The 25,150-nt window shown below is 39.7% G+C and overlaps 3 protein-coding genes across 8 annotated transcripts; 2 read left to right on the top strand and 1 right to left on the bottom strand.

The window, feature by feature from the left end:
- Positions 1 to 100: 100 nt before the first annotated feature.
- Positions 101 to 20,340, top strand: RB195_000233 (uncharacterized protein; the record flags this gene model as incomplete). Of its 5 annotated transcripts, XM_064196462.1 has the most annotated exons (26): positions 101 to 211; positions 379 to 421; positions 5,898 to 5,996; positions 7,266 to 7,391; positions 7,656 to 7,780; positions 7,889 to 7,986; positions 8,969 to 9,065; positions 10,427 to 10,552; positions 11,847 to 11,921; positions 12,422 to 12,538; positions 12,598 to 12,675; positions 12,743 to 12,891; positions 13,481 to 13,571; positions 14,116 to 14,212; positions 14,792 to 14,914; positions 15,359 to 15,489; positions 15,915 to 16,092; positions 16,150 to 16,244; positions 17,083 to 17,173; positions 17,304 to 17,394; positions 18,270 to 18,363; positions 18,435 to 18,501; positions 18,576 to 18,638; positions 19,470 to 19,549; positions 20,124 to 20,192; positions 20,302 to 20,340. In XM_064196462.1, the coding sequence occupies 26 exons, from the start codon at positions 101 to 103 to the stop codon at positions 20,338 to 20,340; spliced, it is 2,553 nt and encodes an 850-aa protein (XP_064052340.1). The 5 variants fall into 5 exon arrangements, with proteins under 5 accessions (XP_064052340.1, XP_064052343.1, XP_064052344.1 ...); XM_064196461.1 differs by lacking the exons at positions 101 to 211; positions 379 to 421; positions 5,898 to 5,996; ... (2 more) ...; positions 7,889 to 7,986; positions 8,969 to 9,065 and adding an exon at positions 9,942 to 10,007; XM_064196459.1 differs by lacking the exons at positions 101 to 211; positions 379 to 421; positions 5,898 to 5,996; ... (5 more) ...; positions 20,124 to 20,192; positions 20,302 to 20,340 and adding an exon at positions 9,942 to 10,007 and having other exon boundaries at positions 18,576 to 18,673.
- On the bottom strand, positions 2,546 to 4,721 carry RB195_000234 (uncharacterized protein; the record flags this gene model as incomplete). Its single annotated transcript, XM_064196464.1, has 2 exons — positions 2,546 to 2,667; positions 4,544 to 4,721. 2 exons carry the CDS (start codon positions 4,719 to 4,721, stop codon positions 2,546 to 2,548), a joined length of 300 nt encoding a protein of 99 aa, XP_064052345.1.
- Positions 19,478 to 24,672, top strand: RB195_000232 (uncharacterized protein; the record flags this gene model as incomplete). Of its 2 annotated transcripts, XM_064196458.1 has the most annotated exons (11): positions 20,794 to 20,897; positions 21,723 to 21,850; positions 21,957 to 22,074; positions 22,664 to 22,767; positions 22,824 to 22,843; positions 22,921 to 22,947; positions 23,006 to 23,151; positions 23,514 to 23,583; positions 23,635 to 23,751; positions 23,881 to 24,014; positions 24,480 to 24,672. In XM_064196458.1, 11 exons carry the CDS (start codon positions 20,794 to 20,796, stop codon positions 24,670 to 24,672), a joined length of 1,161 nt encoding a protein of 386 aa, XP_064052339.1. The 2 variants fall into 2 exon arrangements, with proteins under 2 accessions (XP_064052338.1, XP_064052339.1); XM_064196457.1 differs by lacking the exons at positions 21,723 to 21,850; positions 22,824 to 22,843; positions 22,921 to 22,947 and adding an exon at positions 19,478 to 19,646 and having other exon boundaries at positions 20,775 to 20,897; positions 22,664 to 22,751.
- Positions 24,673 to 25,150: the final 478 nt, after the last annotated feature.

Below are 25,150 nucleotides of genomic sequence, written 5' to 3'. Positions count from 1 at the left end.
GACCCTATCTTAACCCTCTTCACGCAGGGTTTTGTTTCTTCTTAAGCTGGGACCAATTCAATATATGAAATACGATCGATAATTGTTTCCTGAGGTGCTTATGATGCCACTTGGATACCCATTGTTACGAGTTCAAGCCATTTTTGTTTTCGTATTAGTCAAGTACTGCTGGCAACAACTCGTCTACCTCTTTGCCTCTTCGAAATTCATTGTTTAATTAATTATTATTATTAGATGTATTATTCAAATTCATTTTTTCACGCCAGTATATCTATTGATCGATTAATGTATTCTTCTGCAGTTATCGATTAGTTTTTAGATTTAGAAAAATTACATTTAGATTACGGAAACGACAGCCGTGTAAAATAATGGTTCCAGGATGCGGACAAGGACAAACTGTCTTTCTCATCACCTGAATACGGTAAGCAACTTTTCTTATAGATCATAATAATACATACTGTGCATTGTACAGTATTTTTTACCGTATGGTTTGATGATAATTGCTGTAGCAGCGACTTTCTCATGTCCAGAAATAAATTCGCTCAAATCTAGTTCCGATTATCCAAGAATTATTGGAATCCGACTGACACAACCATAGATTAAGCAGCTAGCGCAAATTATTGACCGTTTTGACTGATTCGTATACAGTAACCAATGTAATCGTTGAAGATTTTTCGAATTAATGAATACTATATGTAGTTTACAGGCAAAATAACTTTCCTTCAAGTAAATTTTTTCAATAAGTTATTGATTTTGAGCACATTATTAATTTCCAGAAAAAGTTGATGCTTTTTTATTCGTCTCTTCAGTATTCTTCCTAAGAGGCACTACTACCATTGTTTGGATAAGGATTTCTTTAATTTCGTACTTCAGAAAAATCAGAATCTGTCATCCTCAAGAACTTTTTCCACAAATATGACAAAATGAAACACATAAGAAACGGAGCGCGTTGACAAATCCGAACTAACTATGAGCTTGTAAATCCCAGATTATCCAAGATATTGATTCAGGAAACAATGATTCAGTTTAAATCTCGCAGAGTATTTCTTATCTAATAATTAATTCGACTAAAAATAATTTTTCCTCCTAATAAGCAGCTTTGCAAGATGCATGTCCCTTGTCCTAAGCTTCGTCGACTATGAGAAATCCTTCGACAGCGTAGAAACGAATGCAGAACTGCCAGCGCTGTCGGATCGGATGAGGATTTCAGCTAATTCCTAAGACTAGTACTGGGATACGGCTTTTCCTCCGTTCCTGCACCATATTCCTTACGGAGGGGTTACGACAAAGCGATACTAAGCAATTCTATATCCCTAAAGCTGCTCATCGCTGCATTGAAGGATAAAGACCATATCGTTGACGTCAAACCCTATTGGGATGCTCAGGACGCTCATGATATCCTGACACGACGTTCGAAGCTCACAAGCCAAGTTACACGTTATGCGCATGATAGTGAGGGCCCTCCTAACTTATGTTTGGCTTAATTTTAAATAATGAATGATGTCGGGTGTTATAGCGCAGTCAGGAAGAGGTTTCGTTGTGACTGCACGATCGGAGGTTCGAATCCGCCCCTACGCCAACCAAGCCCTTAATCCCTTCGGGGTCGATAATGTGGTTCCAGAATTGTCTGGTAGGATGAAAACACTGACTTGGCACATCGGTCAGCCCCCCGCAAGTCATCGTATTGTTGGACGAGCGTTCATAAACTTCAAACGAATTCTAAATTGACATCGATAGGCGCATCCTCAAAGGAATTGATCAACGCCATGCAATTTATCCTTTAATAACGTCTTAATCTTTGAAGGAGATAAACATCTGATTAGGGAATACCTTAGTGCCACTTTCAGCGCTGTTCTCTTCATGCTTGGAGACGATAAAAGATCACGTGTCTGGCGTTAATCAATCCGCTTGGGATGCGCCACCGCGTTCACTTCAATTCAGAATCGTTTGAGGTTTACGAACGTGTAACTGACCCATAGAATGACTTGCGGTGGCTAGCCGATGTGTCAAGTCAGTGCTTTTATCTTCCCAGCTGAGTCTGGTACCAATTTATGTACCTCAGAGGGATGAGAGGCTTGGTGAGCACTAGGGCGGACTCGAACCTCTGATCGATGGGTGCAGACAGCGGGACCTCTAGCCGACTGCGCTACACTCGCCCCTGGAAAACTACGTGAAAAAATTGGAATATTGCTGAATAAAAACTAAACTAACACCCTCAAACGGTCCAGCAATACCGACGGGGATCCGAATCCGTTTTAGAGCAGGATAATTGAAATGAAACAGTGAGAAGAGTTGTCTTTGAGAGCTGACGAGAACTTCTAATCTTACACTCAGCTAACGAAGAAATTAATGGATTACCCATTCGAATTTGAATTTTGGGCATTTCGTTTAATCTAATATTTTCAGAGAGTATAATGCAACGCTATAAAAAAAGCACGTTCCCATTAAGACTTCAAAATTAAGCTGTGGACAACTTTAAAACATGGGTCTCACCGGCTGTTGTACCACATTACTAAGAAAGGATCTATCCTGCCATAGTTGTTTTTCATATCATAGGCTTCTTTCGTTTCGTCACCTCATCTAATCCGACAACGGCAGCAATCATGAAGATTGCTCTTCCACCGACTTTCCCTGCTACCTCTCTTGAATCCTCCCTTTTCATAGCTCCTAAATATCTTTATATTAAGACTGAAAAGGAAAACCTGAATACTTTTGTATATCTGGATTAGAATACAGTTCCTTGAGTCCGTATGAATATGTATTTCTTTCTTCATGTTTCTTTAAAATATTTACGAAAACATTTTTGCGCATCTTCCATGTGGGAGAAGAAATCGACTTTCACGACTCAATCGATTTGTATTGTATTCAAAGATAAGGTTGGTGAGAGACAACCTGAGTAATAAACCCGTCGAGTACAAAAAACGTTGGAAAAAATTACAAAAATATGAAAAATAACCGTTGAAAAGTGTGCAACTCACCGTTGAACCGCGCTGTCGTCCTTAGGGTTAAACTAACGGAGGGAGAGAGAGGGAGAGCCGAGATCTTTTCATTTCCATATTTACAACACTTTCATTTATTGATTGTGTGCATTGATTTTTAATATTTGATACTATTTTGACTTCATAAAAAAATAGCTTCAGGGGTTTCTTTTGAGGAAAAAATCAGAAAAAAGAGAGCTATGTCTGGTACTATTCACAAGTGTCCCTTTGAAACCTTAATTTTTCGATAGTATGAGAATTTCCATCAATCAAAATACAGGGTTAGCTAATTGTTCAGTGGTGTTATCTTTCGGATTGAAAAAAAATCCACTTTCCGTCTACGAATGCGCTAACCATTCCGAAACGACTAATGATACACTTGGAGCAATGCAAAGAATCAACCATCTCTCTTTTCTGCAGCATATCTCTTCACATTTTTACGTCACGAAGTCGTAGTGAGACTAACACCCAGGGCAATTCCTTCCTGGAAATGATTACTAGCATAGAGCGTAGATACGGTAATAGAACATATGATTACGCTTTTTTTGAGTAAATAAGAGTTTTCACACTCGAAATTATGAGCATTTTGTAGAACTGGATAGCTGTATTTACTTTTCACCATCAGAATTGCTCAGCAAGGGATAAAATCACCTCTGTATCAGTTACGGCACAAAAAATTGCTATTATCAATTGTACCATATGGATGCTCTTCAGGAACCACTTTCAGCTGCAGGATAAGCAAAGCGGGAACGGGGAATTAGCTAAGCTATTCTGAGGAGCGCCGAGTTTGAAAGTAATAACTATGGTCACCTTTAGGATAGACTCGTCCTTTCATTATCTGTCTAATTTTTTTATACGATAGAATCAGAGAGCTCTAAGGGAACCTCCTTCGAGAGAACTAATAATAGCGATGGGAAAAGACAATTTATTACGCGGTTTCAGCAGATGTGCAATGTTTGGAAATTCCCAGCCAGAAAATGTCCGGAGGCAACTTTTGTAGTTGTTGCTTGTTCAAACTTATCCATAGACTAATATATAGGATACCATGAACTGCATGCTGTTTTGCTGTATCATTATTGCAAAAAAAAATAGCAGCACATAGGTTTCACTCTAGTTCGTATGCGGCTACGTTTCTCTTTTGAACTCATGGGTTTCTCTACCATACAAAGAGTCTGAGGTTCTAGTCTGTATTCAAAGTATGAGGCAAAGAAAATCTAGTGGGGATTACGGAATTAGCACAGAGATGCTTGAATCTGTTCCTCCATCTGAGATTCGTGAGATGACAAGGATCATCCGTTCAGCATGAAGTGGCAGAAGGACCTGCTGGTCGAGGCACGTTATCATATTTTCTCTCCACAATGAGCTATTTGTCACGATCCTAGCAACTATCGAGGAATCTCAATCCTGCTTGCTGTAATGTGCAAGGTCTTGGAGCGGATAACTCTGAATCGGCTTTGTTGTCATGAGAGTGAACGAAATGTGCAGCGCAACTCGAAGTCGACGCAAATAGCAGTTCTCGGTTTCTAAGTCACTTTGAATCTCCGCCATCAGGGCCACGACCCTACCTTGCTTAGCGCCGTCGATATACCAGGAAATTTCATTCTCCGACTCGATGACATGAATCAATGAACATCTGTTCGCACTCTGAACACCAGCCGGACGTACAACAACGTCCGAAGTGGTAACTGGAGTAAGGCAGAAGGAAGCGGAAGGAGCCTTTTTGCGGGCCGGCGATGTTGTCATATTCCCAGAAAGCGGTACGAAGCCTCAACGTGTTGTCAACATAGCATCTAGGCACCTATAGATTACGTTTGCGCCTTGATAAATATAATCAGAAGTGGTTCTTCTCGAATGGGAATTAGGGTGAACGAGCAGCGAATGAAACTCTCGGATGGGTTCTTTTACTTAGGTTGTGTGCTGAAGAAGAACGGCAACTACGAGAGTGATATACTGTGCTAAAATCTGTTCGGCGCTCAACTCCATGACCACATGTTCGTAGATGCGAGACTGCTTATCCGCCATTCGCCTAATCATGATGTACTTATCAGATATTTAGCCAGCACCGTCTGCGGTGATGGACGAGCTTGACTTTAAGGAAAGGAAGCTGCTTAGACTGCTGCTTGGCTGCTTTTGGCCCAGACCATGCCACAGCGAAGATCTTTAAAGGGAATTCGAAACGGTGTACCAGCGGATAACACGCGGAAACTTGGAAACATCAACATTTTGCACCGCCATCGAAAGTAGCCACAGAAAATCATCTTCGTAGTGCAGACGGACGCAGAAATGAATGGCTCCAAGCTAGTAAGCCATGCACTGGACTCTGGCTGCGTATTTATCATCTCGGTCTGAGAGAACTAATAACTGGATTGTACTTAACTTCGGAGGATCCGGAAGCGATTCTTGATTCGAAAGAGTTGATCAGTTTAAGAAAGTATCATTGGTCATTGACAGGGCAATGGCATGGCAATGCAAGGGCACAACTTTTTTATTTTAATGATCCACCTCTTCGTAAGAAAACAAGCTCGTTGAATTAAAATGCCAATTTTCATAGTAAGACGTCCGTTAAAAACTGTAGAGAAGCATCGTTAGAAAAACAGTTCTTACAGTAACGTAGAGAAATGCAAAAAAAAAACACCAAAAAACGGATGTATGGCAACGTCGTACTAAAACCGTAAAATTTATCTGATCCTATTTCGTTCGCAATTGTCTTGTGCATTTTCTATTTTTAGTTCTATATCTGCATGTCCGAGAATGTGTGAGGGTTCAGCTATGCTGAATCTTAAATTTCACGACAAAAAAAAATTCCGAGAATAGGATTTCCCCAATTGGGCTGGCTAATGAGACGTGAAAATATGCTATCTGCTTATTAATTTCACGAGCTATTCGATAAATCGTAAACTAAAATTTTCCACTATGCAGTTATGCGCCACCCACAGACACGAATTCGAGGAAGAGCAGTTGGCCACGTCTCTTGGAAAGAAAAGTGGGAAGTCTTCAAGCACAACCGCAGAAAACCCGGTAAGTGTCTACGGATTCTCTAAACCACTTTTTTTTTACAGAGAAGCACCTCTAGTGTCTTTTTTCGTTCTCTGAGATGCAGTAACAAAAATTAAATCATGAAATAATCATAAATCATTAACATTACATAGAAAATAAATTTTTATAGAAGCCTTTATAAAATAAGGAATGTCTATCGAGAATATTTGGTTACTTATTATATCTATTATTATCTTATATTAATTTATAGCAAAAAAAAAAGCTCGTTTTAGTGGCAACAAAGATACAAAAAAGTACTTTGATCGAGAAGAAGACGTAACCATTCATTAAGTAGACGTTTGAGTCAACTCCTCACTATCCGTAGGTCGCACTACGGTAAAATATTGAGGAATAAATGAAACCTCAAGAATCAATCCGGTGTCAAGCTTTTAGTTTTAATCACAGTGATGCAGTAGTTGTAGAAAAGAAGAGCTACTATTCCGCGTTTAGAAAAACGCTCAAATTAGAGATATTTGTATAGATTTTGGATATTTCTTAAATTTCGGGTGCTGATCACGAATAGAGCGCTAATATTGTCCAGTGCTTGTGTTTTTTTTTTTGTTTACAGTACATACACGACACTTTGAAAGCATAGTTTTATACTATAATTGAACCTGTTTTGATTATAGATGTTATATGTGCTTATGATGAGCATTCCCATTAACCCTTCAAAGGCATCACCCCACGAATTTGAAGTGGTACGGATTTCAGGAGAAGTGTTCGTATACGGGATCATCGATTAAGGAGAGGGGGTGATTCCGCCCATTTCTTCCTAATTGACGTAAAAAAACTACCCGGAATATGGGGCGCGTGCACAAGGCTGGCGCGCTCCAATCGAACTCCTTGGAGAAAATAGTGCGCCGGAACGCTCGAAGCCGTATCTTCCGGGCCGTTTTCTGCGGCAATTACGAAGAAATGAAAGGAATTTTCTCCGAATGAAGTAGTAGAAATCCTGGAAAAATTTCCTTCGAATGAAGTAGTAGAAATCCTGGAAATCCAGAAAAAAAATTTGGAGACAAGCTCCGGTTATTCTAAAGCTTCATCACATTCTCTACTCTTCGCTCAAAAAAAAAACTTTGGCGTAAACTATTGTGGAAGTTCCCACTATAGTTGCCAACAAATTTCGAATGTGTCTTTTAGACTTTTTTTTTTGCTGTACAGGTAAACCCTAACAGAGCAATGCTTGCCCTACGCTACCAATCATCAACAGTCATTTGCTACAAGCAAGCTTACACCATCTCTCTTGTTCAGGTTACTGCGAGCTGATCATCTACGGAATAGTACTCAACATTGCCGGGGCTGGTCTTCTTCTTTTAAAAGCACATTTTGATAAAAGCATTATCGAAGCTACGATACAAGAGAAGTTTGAAGAATATGGTGAGGATTTTTCGGCTAATCATTTGTTTTCCGATTTGTATTATTCTCCAAATAATCGCATAATATATAGTGAAAAACCTCTTTAAAAAGTCGGAGATTTGTTGACTAGATCTGTCATTAAACTTCAAATCATTGAATTACAGCTGATGAAGTTAATGGATTATCATCCTAAAACTCCATTCTTATTCTAACTTGGAACTTTAAGACACGGAAAACTTCAAATTCCAACATTCCTTGCTCATATTTCAATATGACCTTTTCGAGGTTTGAAATCAAATAAAACGAAGGAAGAAGAAGAACCAATTTTTGAGCCCAACTCCTTTCTTATTGTCCTCGTTACCATTCTTGGAAGGATGGCCAATGTGGTTGGTACAATGAAAATGTACAAGGTAGGAGAAATATCATTAATTCCATCACTACGTTACGATTCTGTAGAAATGATCAGTAATCAATTAAACAAATTAATGTGGAGTCTATGTAAGAGCCATTTTTTCTAGGGCCTCGGAAAGTTTTTCTCGGAAAGGAAACGAAAGAAATTCAGAAAAGCTACGGAACGTGTTCAAAACGGCGATACAGAAGCTGAGATCACAGAGCTGTTTGCCGATTGCTGCCAATTCTTTTGAAACTTGCTCATAACACATTCTAATCGGTGCATAAAGGTATAAAAATTATTACAGTTTCGTTACTTAGAAGTGCTGTCACCCCATACTGGTATATGTAGAATGCTATGTCTTTATTTTGTGCATGAAGTTATTGTAAGTAGTCGTTCCATCACGTTTGCCTTGTCGATATCGTAGGTTTGAATTTGAATTGTACTGGGCAGTCACGTGCGCGCTAGCCACCATAGATGCAATAGGAAGGAGCCGAACCCTCCTCAGGTGAAAGGGTCTACCTTATGAAGTGCAGCTCAACTGATGAGGGTCCCTTCGCCAACCGTCCAAAAGTCAAGGGGATCCCTCTGCTAACCGTCCAAAAGTGAAGAGGGTCGGAACACTGGATCTGTCTATCGCATCGATGCTGGCCACCTCTGATATCACTCGGGAAATCCTCCTGTACGAAGGGCTTACTCACTTATAGTTATAGGGGCTCTGTTAGTTCGTCTACCAGAGTACTATACTCCGTAGCAGAGAGCCGATGCTATGAGTGACTGGGGATCTCGTTCAACCTGACATTGCCCAAGGGACCGCTACAGTGCGAACGAGGCGATAGCGTCTGAAAGGGTTTTCCAGAAGTGGGGACAGTTGTAGCCGAACCCATGACCCAGAGTAGGCGATAGGTTGTCGCCAACTGTCAGAGCTCCCTTGGGGTCTCAGCTGGAGGATCTGAGCATAAGCGAATGAAGGGGCGTGAGTGGCGCAGGAGCGATTGGTAGAGGAGGAGCTGCCCGAAACACAGAGCTTGGAATCGTTCTGGAGCGGTAGCGTTACGTCAGACGTCTGGAAGAAAAGCCAAGGGAGCGAGGTGGTTGCACGTGATTGCCCACTGAAAATGATGATATACTGTTAACTTCTCAATCGTATTTGTGTGTTAAGGATAAAAATTCGCTGGTTATCTTGTGTTCAGTGAAGAGAATGAAGGGACAAAACATTCTACAATTGTTACCTTCAAGTGCAAGTAAACGATTTTAAAAAAAAGCAATACGAATTGATTGATTCTACGAAGGAAGCAGTAAAGGTAAGTAGACGTAAGTGATTAATTAGAAGTTGGGGAAAGGTGAAGAAAAACACAGCGGCCATGTGAAGAATCATTTTTACGCTACTTGAGAAGGATAAACTAGGGAAATGAAAAAGAAGAGCGGAGCAAAAAAAATACATATTACTAAGGAAGTTATCCCTTCTCTAGTATATTTCTTCTTCACATTTTACTTCAAAGTCGTCAAATCATGGAAGAAATCCTATTTTTACTTTATTTTTTTATATTTTTATATTTGTACTTTTTTATTTTTTCTCGGATTCCATTCAAAAGTAGCACTATTTTTACCAATTTCTAATCCTCTGGAATATAGTTTAATGCTGATTACGAGAGTTGGGAGGAAATATCTACGCCCATCCTCATAGGAAAGACCGGCAGAGGGAGAAAATGTAGTTGAGGTGGGGAGGGGGCAACCAGTGGTGCCCTAATTTCCCGATGCTCTAACCTCCTTTTTGTCTCTAACTCTCTCTAGTAAATTTAGCTTACATGTCATAGATCCTCTAAAACTAATGCTTAGGTCTTAGGTGCCCGAACTGATTTAATTGTTTACTTCGAGAAATAAGGGAGCCACTGAGTGTCTCCATCCCCGCCCTAAATGCATTTCACCCTGCCAGAGTGACCAAATGCAATTCTCCACGTGTTGAAATTTTTTTCTCTTATCCTGCAAAAAAAACTAATTCCTGCGCGCCCCAACGTTGCTCCGTGCGCCGCTACGCAGTCGCCGGCACAACGTTTGCAACCGTGGCATTTTGCTGTTGGTCTGCTCAGCTGTGATCGATTCACTAGGTCATATCATTGCTTTTGGGATGTGAGGTTACTTCCATTTCTGCTTCCAAGCACAGAATTTCAATATAGATTATGACTGGGAGTGAAAGTCCGATTGAAACCACATGTTTTCCTCCCTCAAAGGGTGGTGTTACTGTGGTTGGTGTTTTATTCGTTGCCCAACCAAAATTCTTAAGCTAAAGTTGCGTTTTCAAAGAATTGAGGTTGCGGACAGTTGTTTTGCAGCGATGTTTTGTCTAGTTTTTCTTTTTAATTCGGAGAATCGCGAAAAAGCGTGGAACATTCGAAAACAATTAGAAAAACATAGTAGCATATAAATGCAAAGGCTGCGCTAAAATAAGTGATATAATAGGGTCAAAACGACATGAAGCACTGTGCAGTTGCGTAAGCGGTTGCGTTCAAAGCGGTGCGGCGGAGCGTAACGGTTTGGATCTAGGAGGGACCTTTGCTGACACTATTCCTTGCTTTATTTCGCAATGGTTCCTTTTCGATTCCAGCCGCTTACGCAACTGCACCGTGCTTCATGTCGTTTTAATCGGACTTTAGATACTTTTCAGATGCTCGTCGATGCTTATCCACATCTCAGAAGTCCTGTTTCTTGTCTGTTCTATCAATTCGTCTTTAAACGTTATATTGAAGATGATGTATTCACTGACGAGGAGCTGGATTGTATTCAAAATGAGGTCAGCCATTATTCGCCTGTCATCTTTAGCTGTTTCAATGTCGATCTCTTTTTTTTTGCTATGACGTTGTGTTTATACTTCGTCGCAAACAGCTCACGCTATCGTGCAGAGCATGTCTGTGTTCCCTTGTTTCAATATCAAAGCACGGTTTATCAGCAATAGATCCCCGGATGAGGAAAAACGAACATCTCTCTTAGCAGCACACCTACAAAGCTGCAAAAAAAAGCCAGTTTGCTAATTGGTGCTCACGTGCGTGCTATACGAATACTAACTACGCAACGTTTCGAGCGCGCCCGCCTACGCAACTGCACCGAGCTTTAGTTCCTTTTTACTCGACTATATATTTATGAACGCGTATATCCAATGAATTGCTTGCGCCAGTGAACTGTATCAAATCGATATTCCTATCTTTTTTAGACAAGTTTGACACCAACTTGTTGACTTCTGCCGTTGGACTGTACAGAAGCTTTGAAAACCTCCTTTTTAGGTCGTTCTAACCCGACCGTATTTATAAAGTCCTCAATGGGAGAAGTAATGTCTTTCTAACACGTAGCGGTGATAAGTAACGATTGGAAATTTGTGCGCACAGAGCAGCTGAGGTCGACCAACATTTTTTTCTCATTTAAATCGTGTTCTACCAACTCAGCGAAAACAACTGCACAGTTTTGTTAACAGTGATGCATGCTATTAAATAAGTCCTTTCTGGGCCGTGAAGGCTTCACGAGAATACTTTGTTGTATTCATAATTTTCACCTTTATTTCATGAAACTCACTGTCGTTAATCACTTTTTATTCCATTTGTAAGGCGCTTCTTTTGATGTTATTAATGAGTTCCTTCGAAGACAGTTTTTTCTCCGAATTCCACAGGTACTGGGATATTGTCAAGGATGCCGTGAATCAAAATTACCTGCTCGCCGTTTCATCTGATAGTTACGCCAAGGTGTTGTTTTGGTCAAATTACTGCCCTTCTTTGCAAAAATTGACTTCACCACAATTGCTCAGCATCACATTTTGTATAAATTCAGCATCTTAGTTGCGAATGCTGGTATTCCACTCAGTGAAATTGTGGAACTGTCACGTAATAGGTGTAATGTCATTTTCAAGGCCGCTAAATTCAACAGTAATGAACTGTATGATAGAATTCCTGTGTGTGAGAGGGTGTTCAACTTCTAGACATTGTTTTAAATAAAAAACAAGATTTGTTTTTCTTGATTGTAGTATTCTAAGAAACTTTTTGAGAAGGTTTCCTTTACTCGTTAATAATTGTTGTGCAATTCAATATGTACTGTTTCAGATTGCCCGTGTTGTTCGCCGATTCGATGAGTTGGGGCTTGATCACTATTCGTTCGAAGCTAACACCCTACCGCAGGTCAGGCACACTTTGAATGTCTTTTAAAGTTCCGTATTATGCAATGCGCTGTTGAGTCTCAGGTTATTTCAGTTGCTACATTGGATTCAGGTTTTTATTTCTTTTTTTTTTCCTTTTGTTTTTTTTACGTCATGAAATTTCAGTGTTAAAGTGTCAAGGTGTTAGAGCATTTTCGACACTTATTTTTTGAATTTAATCTTGATGATAGAAGAGTTTTTTTTTCATTATTATTAGAATAGTCTCTTCCGAGTACAAACGTACGAAGATCTAAACGTGTGTTTACTCTTCCACTGAAGTGCGGTGTTCTGCAGTCGACTAAAAATTAGGATATTATCTGTTCTGTTACTCATAAATGCTTAAATTTTGAGCTACAGTTTTTGAGCGAATAACAGAAAAGTATCGACGACGGGCTGCATTTTTGTACTCATTATTGCGATCATGGCTGTTAGCTTCCTACAGTCAAAAAATGTCAGAAACTGTCAAAATACTCACTTTTCTAGTCTTCGACGGGCCTGGATGCGAATCCCTCTGTTTCCCATTTATATCGTTTTCTTTTCAATACTTATTCAAAGGATCACTCGTTGTCCTTAGAGGAAATGGATGTTATATACGCAGGGGTTAGTTGATTTAATTATTTGTTTTTTCCATTTTTTGTTTGCAGTTCTTGAGGTTTTAGATACTGGAGGTTGTTGAACGTTTCAACGAGATAAAAGCTTACCGTAGTTGTCAGGATGCAATATGTTCTGAATATGAGGTGAGTACAATGGCTTAAATTTACCTGAAACTTTCATCTAGAAGAATAATTAATTCGTTGAGTTTAGAAGGAATCCACCAGCTCTTCAAATGGAAATAACGGCGGTTCTTCTGAAAGCCACATGGAAACTAATGCGAAGCTCACAAATATTCAGTTTCCGGCTGTGTCATCTGACGGTGGAAGGGACCATGCCGACAGAAGATCGCATCTGGACAGGTTCTACTTACATTTATTTTGTCATGTTGCGATGAGGGAAGCCAGAAATTCCAGTGCAAATGGGTTATCCCCTATTGCCGACGAGGAGGGGAGACTATTAAGTTTAGGGTTACAAGTGCGTTGCCTATCAGCTTCAGTAAGCTTAATCAAAATTTTCTTTTTTTCCATATGCGTTAGCGTACAAAACAACAAGACTTAATGGCTCACTTTCTACATGCGCAGAAACTTTGGAAGAGGATTTGAGAAAAGGAAAGTAAGACAGTGAAGATTTGCTCAAGGTGCCGACTCCTAATCCTCTTATCCTTATTCTCCAAACAGATAGTGCGGGACGAAACTTGCTATGCCCGGTTCCATGGAAGCATAGATGGATTCAGGAGGCCTCTCCCTAAGCAGCATGAAACCTTTACGGCATCAATTAAAACATTCCGTAGAGAAGAAATGATTTTGTGCTGAACACGGCCGTTATGGTGCCCCATGCAGATTTGCCATTAATGATTAACAGATTTGCCATGAACAGCTTTATGATGCTTTGTTTCATATGCGTAGTCGTCGACGGGTTCGGTTATTTCTCTGAAAATAACTTTTTCAGCTCTCCACAGTCAAAATATTCCCCCGGCAATGTGAATGACAACACTGGTGCAAGCCCCACAATGTCCAGTGCCTATGCTGGTGAGAGCAAGGTTTGATTACCTCGATTTTGCGTAGCAAAAATAGTAACTAAAGATAGTTGCTTCAAAATACAGTAGACTTCCTGCGAAATTTTCCGGAAAGCTATACGCTATACGTATAGCTCTCCGTATAAATATTACAGCCAGTTAGATATTAGAGCCGTATAAATATTACAGCCGCGAAGCTACGTAGCGAGTCGTCAGGTCGCCACGTGTGGGGCGGTAACCGCACATCGAAGGCTCTTTTTTTTTAATTTGCGGGATTCACTTTTTTTCTGGATCATTTTGTCGTAAAAGACCTGTTTTTGAAGGAGTATTGAAAATGAAATAAATGTCAAAGTCTGACATTATCAAGTTCAACAAAATCTCATTTAAACAACGTGCTCGCAAGCACTCTGCATTAGACTTCTGATATTATCTTTACTTTTAAGTTACGACAGTCTTTTTGTCTCACAACTATGACGATATGATCCAGCTATAATTTTCGTTTTGGTTTGTTTTGGGCGATTTTCTTTTTCCGTAGTTGTCATTAACGAAAAGCTGGGTATTCTTTCAGGAAGATTCTCGTTCGAGCAAGAAATGTAATGTTGTGAATACGGAATTTGTATCGAAAAAACCTGTTCTATCGAGAAGTACCATTCCTTCTCCAGAAGGTAGGTTTCAACTAACATAATTCTGGGGAAGATTTTCCTTGCTGTTTAACCATTTTTCATTAAACATGGCGTTCGGGGTATTCTCTGCGATGCTTTCATTTTCTAAATTACAGCATTACTTTCGGATCTATGAGTCATAGTGTTAAAAACTCGTTCACACAGCTCAAAATTGAGATTTTTGGCCCATGTTGTATTTTATTTACACACAATTATATTTGGAGTCTTCCTTTACTCCTAGAGACTCACTCAAATACATGAGTGACCTTATTTGTTACTCGTACCGTAGAATAGTTTCCATGTGTTGCTTTCCCTTGCATTTGTCATCACGGTAAACCTTGAACCGTGTATTATGGAGCTCTCAGTTGCTATATCCATGCTTCGAACACATCAGTCCATCTCGCTGGCGATCTTTCTCGAGGCCTGTGCCTAGATTTGTAGAAAATGTTTCGCGCGTTAGCGGCAATTCTGGAGAACTGCGTCACGAACTCTGTGTTTGGGATTGCCAAACAAATTTGTAACTTGCAGGACATAATTCTACATCTAGTCAGGTTATGATCAAAATAAATACCTTGATTTCAGCATGTGGAAGTACCGCGTTTCCCTCTCATCTGGATCCTTATTCCGAGCCAAAGAATAGTTCCTGTTTTGACACTCATAGTCATGGTCGTCGTCTTCGCTTCACTGAATTTGCGAAGCCTTATTGCAAGTTTGCTTCCATTTTTGCTTGATTTTATTCAGTTTGAATTATTGTGTCGTTTTTATGGTTTTCTCGCTGTCTATAAGAGTGATAGGGTGGGCTCAGTCCTTTTGAAATAGATGTTACTATTTCCAATTCTAGACATATTCAAATAAAGGGGATCACAGGTCGTTAAACTTGAGGAAAGAGGCGAATTTAACTCCAGGCGCTGTTAAGGGAAGCATATGATGAGCCATCATATCGCATGTTTGCGCATATTTATATTATTTCAGGTGCAACTACAGTTAATCCTGTGTGCGCCGATTACTTCATAATACCGTAGAAGGGGAAGAAACTTGCTAAAAGTGTACACAGAAAGAGGGGGAAACCTATGGAAATGGCTTTCGTGCTTTTTAATGTTTCGAAAAGTATTTTAGAAGTGCTCTCTGACATAAAATATTTCATTTCAGCCGGAATAGAGGTATCTGTATCTGGGTCTCTGTCGCAAAAATTTGAAGGCAAAGGCTTTAACAGACCACTCGGTGTGACATTTGACGAGGAATCACAGCAATGGATTGTAGCCGATACAATGAACAATCGAGTAAGTGACTTGCAAAACGAATTCTACTTATGTTTCATATTGAAATTATAATGAGCGACGGGTGTAGCGCAGTCGGCAAGAGGTTATTCTGGGACTGATAAGAGGTTCGAATTCGCTCTAGAGCCCACCAAGTCCTTAATCTCTCGGGGGTCGATAAATTAGTACCAAAGTTATTTAGGAGGTCAGGATAACTGACTTGTTTCATCGGCTAGCCCCCACAAGTCATTGTGTAGGTTAGACACTCGTTCAAAAACCTCAGTGAACCGATATGGCACCGCTGGTTCAATTGTAGGTTAAGGAAAACCATCTTCCATAGCACGTTGACAGTAAAAGTTTCGTATACTCCCACCTTTCGTGTATACGCGTTATTTCGTGATCTAATTTGGGTAGTGACAAATGGATGTTATCAATAGTTTGCTTCTTAGATCGTACTGGTTCCACGAGGAGTGATCATGACATCCTCAGATATTATTGCTCCAAGTGCAGTTACCGTTCTACGACCTGCATATTCTTTTGTTGTGCTCACCAAGTGCGAGATCAGAATTCTACACTATGGGAAGTTAGAAAGCGATCTTGTTATCGTTCATTCTGGAAACGCTCGAGGTTATTTCTGAACGTCTCTGCTTTTGATTGTTCTGATATGTTAATAATTCTGTTCAGGTCTGTCGCTAACGGCAAGAGGGAACATAGTCACTATGGAGAAAATTCGGGGTTTCTGGCAAGTATCAGTGTATGAAGGAAGACCTAAGGCTACAGTCAGTTTCTTTTTTTTTGGATTAAAGTGGACGCAATTTTTCCAGTAGTGGCTAAAGACCTTCGATCCTATCTCTCATATAACCATCAGCAAGGCTCATAACCAGATCTTCAAGGTACTACCGTACCGACCACCGGAAAATGGAGCAACTTAGGTATTCGCTAACCAGCTAACTAACCCCATGTGAGAACCTCTGCAGGTTTTGATCTACAAGGTGGATCGTTAGGACCTTATAAGAGGTGCAGTTGCGACATGAAGCACAGTGCAGTTGCGTAAGCTCGAAGCAGTCGAGCTGGCGTTGGAATCAATGTGGGACCATCGTGAACTGCAGGAAATAATGGTGCTAACAAGGGTCCCCCACGATCCTAACCGTTACGCTCCACCGCACCGCTTCGGGCCCAAGCGTATACCCAACTGCACTGTGGTTCATGTCGTTTTTCCAGACTATATGCTCAAATTTTCTTATCATTTTTCTTAGTTTTGAATTGAGAGAATAAGAATGTTAACACAACAGAAAGGAACATAATGAAAATCCTTTGCGATATTTTTTTTTCTGTTAAGGACCACCCTGAGAGTGAATGAGTAATTACAGTGGTATTGCCGACAGCACTGCACTCATCGCTTGGCTCGCACCCTGTTTATAGGATGTGGGGATGAGAAACATCTTCAACAGTTCCTTAGCACTGGAATAGTTTAGGGTGACCTGAAAATAAAGACGAATTGAAAACTTTTCAAACAGTTTGTTTGCAAACGAGATCATGCTAAAGTTCTCTAAAAAAAATTGGGCGTTTGATTTAGCTCATTAACGACGGGTGATAACTAGTAAATAATATTTACAGCTAATTTGGTCCTATCCTTATCCAACTATACGTGATGCGCTGCCTTCATTCTTGGATCTTTATCGCGGAGTTCTAGTTATCACTGATCTTGGCAAGTTTTTTTTTTCGATTTACTGTTTACGCTCCGTACTAGTTGCCGTTGTGATGTGATGCTTCCCTTCGTTATTTTCTCTCGTTTCTCTGAGAAAATTGAGGTGTTCAAGTATTATTAACTACTTTAGGCACTCAGTCAATTGTCAAATTTTACGACGACACTGGGACAGATAGGTTTAAACACAACCGAAGTATCACATTAGCACCTGATTCTAAAAAGTAAGTAAAGTAAGCGCATTTATCGATATTTTTGCTCATTAGGGAAATTGTATTACTTTTATTGAGACTGCGACGTGGACATGATAAAACCCCGCAGTCAAACCCAAGGTGGTCAAATTGCCTTGCTCCGGTTTTTTCATGGCGGGAATTACACAGCAACAGCATTGTGGTAGAAAGGGAGGCCAAAAAAAGCTAAAAGACCATTTAGACCTTTCGTACTACTTCAATCATAGACCTTACCATTAACATTCAATTAATCTATACAAGTAAGTAATGAGGCGGATAAATTTGATGTTTTCCATAGCGGAACGTCTCTAATTGGGAGCGTAAAAATGGTTGCAATGCAAGCAAAAGTTTGTGTTAAGCCAAGTTGGTTAATAGATTTTTAAAAAGTAGTTGCCGGTAGTAGCTCGCTCGTAATTTTATCACATCATTATTTGAAATGGAATCCGTTATCAGCACCAATGTTTTTCCCTCTCTTTTTTCAAATATAGGCATCAATGAAAGATTTTGCAGTATTTCAGCTAAAAGGCTACACTCTAATAATATTCAAATTCGACTTTACATCCGTATTTCTTTCATACTGCTACAATTTAATTACTACGAGGTAATATAGCATTATATATTCATGTCTCTGAGTCAATCGTCCATGTTCCTGTATCTGTAGACTAGTGTAGACCTGAGTGTGACCCTCAATCTCTTTTTATTCGTAGAACCAACAGGACGCTAGCACAATGGTCATTAATAAACTCACTGCTATCATAGTGTCACTTTCAAGCTCACGAGGTGCAAAGTCTCGTATACCAAAAATGCGTCGCGCAAGCGCCTGAGTTATCACAGTCCAATACTTGAAAACGTCTCCTCTATTGTTGCAGCGGAAGACGTGGTACAGTATCCTACATAAGTGGAGTGTTCATCGACGAAGATTTCAATCTTTTAATTGCTGACGCCAAGGGACGGTCGTTACAAGTTAGTGTTTTTGATCTCTTTATATTTGATATTCCAACTTTGTGTGCAGTAGTTCAATCCAAGTTTCTTAGGTATTTAACAATGACTGCGTCTATCTTTACTCCGTGAAACTCTTGGGCGGTGGTTTCCCTTTTATAAGCAAGTTTTTCCCTGTTTAATATGAAGAATCTAAGAAGTTTCACCATGTTCGTTTAAAGCTTACTGTTATTCAGGTGGAATCTGGGTAAACAGGAGTGGCTACATCGGAGTGTGTGCTCGAGGTCAAAAAGACGGCGGTTTGCATGTGTATCGAATGAAAAAAATCTGTTGAAGAAATCACGAAACTGCCTGGGTAGTATCCACTGGTGTTTCCAGTTATTACACTTCTGTTGGAGTAGCTTTACATCTTTATTTATTAGCATTTAATTTAGTTTGCTTTGTTTTCAGTCATCGTTTTTGCACTACATCACTCTCTTAGTACGGTTATTAGCTGTTATTAATGATAAAATTCTTCATTTATCGTGAATATTTGTTGGGTGTGATTAAGAAAAATCTACAACTCATTCCTCAATGGACGGACCAGCTTCTAAGCTGCAAATGGGTTAGGTCATACAGGCGCTTTTCGTCGAATTCTGCCAGCCTTCTTGAAAGTGGATGTTACTTATGTCAAAACGAATCTGCTATAAAGACGCCATACTACGATTCTGACTAGTTGGGGGAATCTGCGGGAAAAATTAAAGATGTTGTTTCAGATTCCTAGGTGGTTCCGTTCATTTCTGCTTAATGGTCGTAAAAAATGGTGTCGAACACTCCGTTTTTCACAACGATTTCATCTGCACGCGTCGCATCCACGTGCGACCGACCGAAGATCAGTGATGTCTTCTCACAGGCTATTCAAGTGAATTCAATGAAAAGGCTGCCGAGGGAACGGACAGGTCCGGAACAAAAGCCTCCAAAGACCGAAATGCTAATTATAACTGGAATCTCTGGTATAGTTTTCAAAAACCAGTGATATATGTTCAGAAAATGGCGTCGATAAGAAAAATTGTTATCAAAGAGACAAGAAGGCCAAGAGAAGACGCAGAAATGGGTTAGGAGCAGAGCGGTCGTGTCGACGTCTCTTCCAGAACATCCAATGGTTCGCATGATTATGTACATGCGACAACAAAGAATGACAGAAGGTACAGCGTACGACCCCAAAGGTAAGGTGAAAAAAGAGGATAAACATCGAAGATTGAATATGGCAGTGTTGTCGCATACCTTGGAGGAAATATTGTATATCGGGGAAAATGCACACAATATGAGTGAGTACGCAATCGTAAAACACCGGGATACAAGAGGCAATCAACATGAACGCATAAACAAAAGAATTCATAAAAGAAGAAATCTGACCTGGCTGTTACTGGCAGATTGCATAGAAGTAGTAATCAAAATCTGAAAATATTATCTTGTATGCCGTGAGTACTAGCGCGATGTGTGTAATCTACTTCACAACATATTCGACGCTTAAACTTAGCGGAACTTCAATGACTGGGTTCCGAATGTTTGACATCGGATGTACGCTCGTACTCAGATACGTACAAAGTTTCAGGCTAAGTTCTTTGTTTTAAATTTCCTTTAGCTCTTCACGCGCAAATCAGTGCCAATACCTTTTTTTCTTGTTATTGGGCGGATACTTTTTTCATCAGAATTGGATAGAGACGACGATTATTTTGTTCACCTAAAGAATTATTCTTGTACCTCGATGCCCCGAGTTCATTTTGAAAATTCTTATTTTGAAGGTGGAAAGAATGGGTTACAGCAGGAACAGCGAAAGGAAAGTTCCGGTTGCGACACCAACAACGGCTGAAGTAATAACTGAATTAGTAACTTTTTTTTACCGTGGTTTCCCAGTTGTTGCAAGTATTTTACAAAGTGACCGAAGTTGTAACCAAATGAGCTTAAATCAATTCGCTTAAGGAAAGGGCTGCGAAACAAAAGGAAATCATCGCTGCATAAGTAGTGAGGAAATCAATATCACCTGGCATCTGTAAGACTTGGAAGTTATGCAACCTTTGAACCTTTGAATTACGCAACCTTTGAAGGAGTATGTCTTTTCTCATGATCTCAAATTGCTGACAGAACTCGAAATTTAGATGTTAAGAGAATGCGGCGCCGGCAACAAAACCTCTAACTCTGGGACGATTCAGTGCTTAATGCGAGGCGCGAGTAATGAGAGTGTCCTGTCTTGCATAAGCTAGAGATAAATTTGTCCGATAGATTTGGATCCAGGCACGGGACAAAATTCAATACGTAGTTGGGGAATTGTTGACAGAAATACGTTTGTGAGCTTGTTTATTGTTGATGTTCTAGTCATGTATTATGGACGCATATTCGTATCAAAAGTGAAAAGATCTTATTTTTCTGTGCTAATAATTCCTCATGTGGTTTAGGAAAGAACATTGTGAGAACATGGCTTCGTTATTTCAAATGGAACGAGTACTTTACCAATGTGGATGTGATAACTGGTGGCCATTGTGCAATCTTTATTTCTGTCGCCACTGTTCTTCGCTTCGGTTCGTTTCCTCATCCCCTCGTTTGAAATTCGCGCTTAGCTTCCTTACAATTGCTTTCATGGATGAACAAAATCTCATTATTAGTGGAATCAATCTGCAGTGGATTGAGGAGGAGGTCGTGAACATCTTTTTTCTAGAATTTCTTAGAAACCTAAATTAGAATAACTCCACACTAGAAGATGACAGAGCGATGACAGAATATGATGATACTAATGGACTTAGTTGCCATTAGTAATGCGAAGTCAGGTCAAAGGCCTGAAGCTGGTTGCAGTTGCCCAAGCTTAAATGCATGCTCGCTTAATTTTATCCCGGAAGATCGCAGCAGAGTTTTTGGAAACGGTGATGCTTGTTGCAAAATATTGCAACTTGCTCTCTGAGTTTCTTCTCAGATAATTAGAACCAAGTTTACATTCGCTGTAAATGACAGATGGTTGTTTCGACTGTTTAATACTCACTGCACACGTCATAACAGTTTCTTATCGGAATTGTCGTTGAATTCAATTGGGATCACTGAGAAGAATGAATTAAACATGCACGCCAAACAAACCGAGTCGTAATTTTCGCATTTATAAGATCTTTACACATCCATAAAGCGGACAAATAAGTTAGGTACGGTTGCTGCATAACCATTAAAATGTACTACTGTGCAAATGCCATCGAACGGTAAAACACGTCGGCAGAAATTGTGATTTTATACAGATTCTACAAAAAGAAGTTGTTCACCTTCAGTCCATCCAGCTATTCTTTTTTGTATATAGATTCATGTTGGCTAGAAACTTACAGCTAGATGGTTCTCTTTTATCATTATAACCACCTTATTTTAAGGTGTATTTCGTGCAGTCTAAATGAAATAGACTCTACTTTTTGCCCCAACTGTCTGGAGAATATCCCAGCAGGAGAAGCTCGGGTGAAGAGGAACAGATGCGTTAATTGTAACCAGTGTCCAATTTGTTGTGAGTTTTTCAGTATTTTGCAAACTAGTCAGTTACAGTGGATAGATTTTCAGTGTTTTACTGCTACCTGTCTTTTTTGTATTCATAAATTCCCTTTCTATTTAAGCGATGGTCCTTACAACAAGAGCAGTTGGCGAATCCTGTCATCTAATGTGTTCCACATGTAGATGGTCAACTCGTGATTCCGATACTCCTGACCAACCATCCAGTATTAACTGGCCTGTGTAAGTTGCGTTTGCTTTAATATTGTAGGGAAGTTGTGAATTCAGATTTTTTTGTGGAAATGGTGCGTTACTTGAATTTCGTAGATATGGTGTGATAGTTGACATTAAGCCAATTTATATCGACTTCGTGATGTTGCTTAGCGTTAATGAAAAGCTTCTCACCATCTGCGGAATTCTCGCAGATAATGTTGAATCGTGCCAATTCGAGTGCTTGCATATGATGAACTCTTGTCCAGAAAAGTTCCCGTAATTGAGTTCGTTGCTAGGACGATCCTCAGTGTAGTCTTTTATCTGTTATCCCAAAATATCCATTCGAAAGGCTTGTTAAGAATCGGGCATTATGCGAAGCGTTTAGCGAAGTGTTTAGTTTTTTGATTTTTGCTTTCTTTTGTTTTTTTTTAATGCTGTCGTTTATGTTCCTTCTAATCGTATAAGACAAAATCAAAAGTGTAACATTTGTAATAAATGACAAGGAATCCGTTCATTTATCGATCACTTGAGGAAATACAAGGATAACCTTATCGGCAGAACAGCACATCATTTTTCAAGATTCTTCCTGTGCGTACAATTTTTCTTGCCGATTTTTCAGTCATGAAACAACCCTTGATAAGGATTTGGGTGAAGCTTTGGAGAGAATGCGTGTTCTTGCAGCTGCTGAAAAAGCCCAACGAGATCAAGTGAAATTGAACAAAAGTTGAGTGCTAACTACTTACCTCATTTACTCTCGCGAGATCATAATCGTGTTATAGGCGATCGCATAACGTCGGAAGTTTTCTCACAGATCGGTACGGACTGCAAGCTATTTATCAAAAAAGAAAGAAAACATTTGAGAAACCTTCATCCCAGACTCCTTTACATGTTCCTTCCGAAGACGTATGATTTAAGTTTAGTTTGCAGTCCTGACGTTACTTCAACGTTTATTTCATTGCAGGTCCCAGAATTATCCTTAGCTGATTACCTCGAGGACGGGTCTGATGTTATTTCACCTTCTCTGGATTCACGTCTCCGTCAGCCTTTAGCGTGTGGTCGTCTACTTCGTCCTGTCAGGATGCCTTTGAAGGCGAGGAGAGCTGTCCGGTGAGATATCCGCTCTATCTGTCTTTCCATCTACTTATGGAAACTCCTTGTCTGCTTAGCGCATTTGATTATCCTCCGAATTCCTCCGAATTAGTCAATAATTTCATTGAAGTTGGCTTTGATCTCTTTTTTTCGGGTTGAAACGTTGTTAATAATAGATTAGCAGAATTCTTAAATTGAGAAAGTGTTTTTCTCGTAAGTTCTCTCTGCTACGGAATATACTATTGCTCCCAAAATGTTCACATTTATTTTCAAAAAATACTCTAGCATATTACGCTTCCTAGGTGTGATAAATATAAAGAGTTGAAGCTACACATTGTAAAAGTCGATGTCCAGAATCCCCAACTTAATGTGATTTTTAGGTGCAAACACTGCGATCACAACCTTGTCAAACTTGAATACGGCACTTCAACAATACGCTACAAAATTCAGGTCATTTTATTCTTTAATTTGGCATCTTCTTCAAAATTGTGATCTTTTTAGTATTTCGCACGTAACTTCGTGCCGGAGATCCGCTTATCGAGAGAGCCGGAACTCAGTGATAGTCAGTCAGGATCTGTTTTCTTAACTGTGGCTAACGAGAGCAACTCGAAAGCAGAAGTATGTATGAGAGATAACTCCTTTGAAGGCTATTGTGAGATTGAGAGATTCACGCTTTAAACGAGAAATTGAACACCATATTACGGTTATTCATTGGTCTAGAGGTTCCTGTCACTCCTCTTTTTATAGGTAATTTTGCTAGCCGACAATCGCGATGATACCGTTGAATGTCTCACTCCCGTAGTAGAACTAACACTGCCCTCTTCGGACGAAACTGCAGATATTTATGACATTGAGACTGATAGGCGGAATGCCTACGAATCGTAAGTTGCCAGATATCTATATTCGGATAAACTGCTCAATCGAAAGGGTGCAGGGCATTTGAGAAGCCGATAATAAGAAAAAACATCCAAATATTCGGAGCAAAATATTTTGTAAATGCTCACAAAAGTAAGGATTTGAGGATGAGTACATACAATTTATTGCCGGAGCTTCCTGTCTGTCAATCACGCATAAGATTGTGTATCCGACGGTGTGTTAGTATTTGGTTGGTTAGTAAGCTCTGTTACTCATCATTTTTTTCATTTTTGAAGGTGCAGAAAGCAGGAAGCTAATAACTAGCTACAACAGAATAACTAGCTTAGCTCGGGGTACGAAATTGAGAGAATAGCATTGTGAACTGATATTACAAACCAGCGTTGACAGGAAAGGGTTGATTCTTGGTTAAAATTCGAATATTCGAGTCCTTTCTGCATCAGATGTAGTCTACAGTAAATCTTTTTTTAAAGATCCGGAGCAGTTGTGTTTCGTCGAAGACATCGAGCTGGAATTCGAGTGGAAGTTAAAGGTGGGGATGACAAGTCAGCCAAAGTTCTATCCTTGTTAGTCAAGTACAGGAACGAACAGTGTTTTATGAATATGAATACAGCACCAGAATGGAAGGTAACACGCGTTCGTGTCTCGTTGACTTCATCCGAGTAAAACATATATTGTAGATTGTTTATTATAGCTTTCATTTGATAATAAAGATATTCTTTGCTTATCCTGTTCGAAAAGTATGCAAAAGGAAAGGTTACTGACCTCTGATTAGGTTACAGATTATATCAACTCTACAAGGATGGCTTGAGACAATAAAAATTCTTTACCATTTGTCAGAGTTCGTACATCACTAAAGAAGATTAAAAAAATTAACCTATTTACAGAACAGTTTAGGTTACAGAGTTATTACATTTGAATACCTGTTTGTGTTTAGTTCAAACACGGTAACCGCGCGCAGGTAGTAAGCAAAGTCTACGCAGCCTTTTTTGTACACTGAAATTTGAGTTGTATGCTACTTCTCCTACGTGCTCCCCATGAAATCATTAACACGCAACTGATTCGTGATGAAAAACAACAAGCTGTGAATCATGTTTATTATCTACCCATAATTCTGATGTTTTACAGTTATCAAATACATTTA

Source organism: Necator americanus, chromosome IV (assembly GCF_031761385.1).
Source record: "Necator americanus strain Aroian chromosome IV, whole genome shotgun sequence".
Taxonomy (NCBI): Eukaryota; Metazoa; Nematoda; class Chromadorea; order Rhabditida; family Ancylostomatidae; genus Necator; species Necator americanus.
The sequence above is the reverse complement of the archived record's forward strand: the minus strand, read 5'-3'. Positions and strand labels throughout refer to the sequence as shown.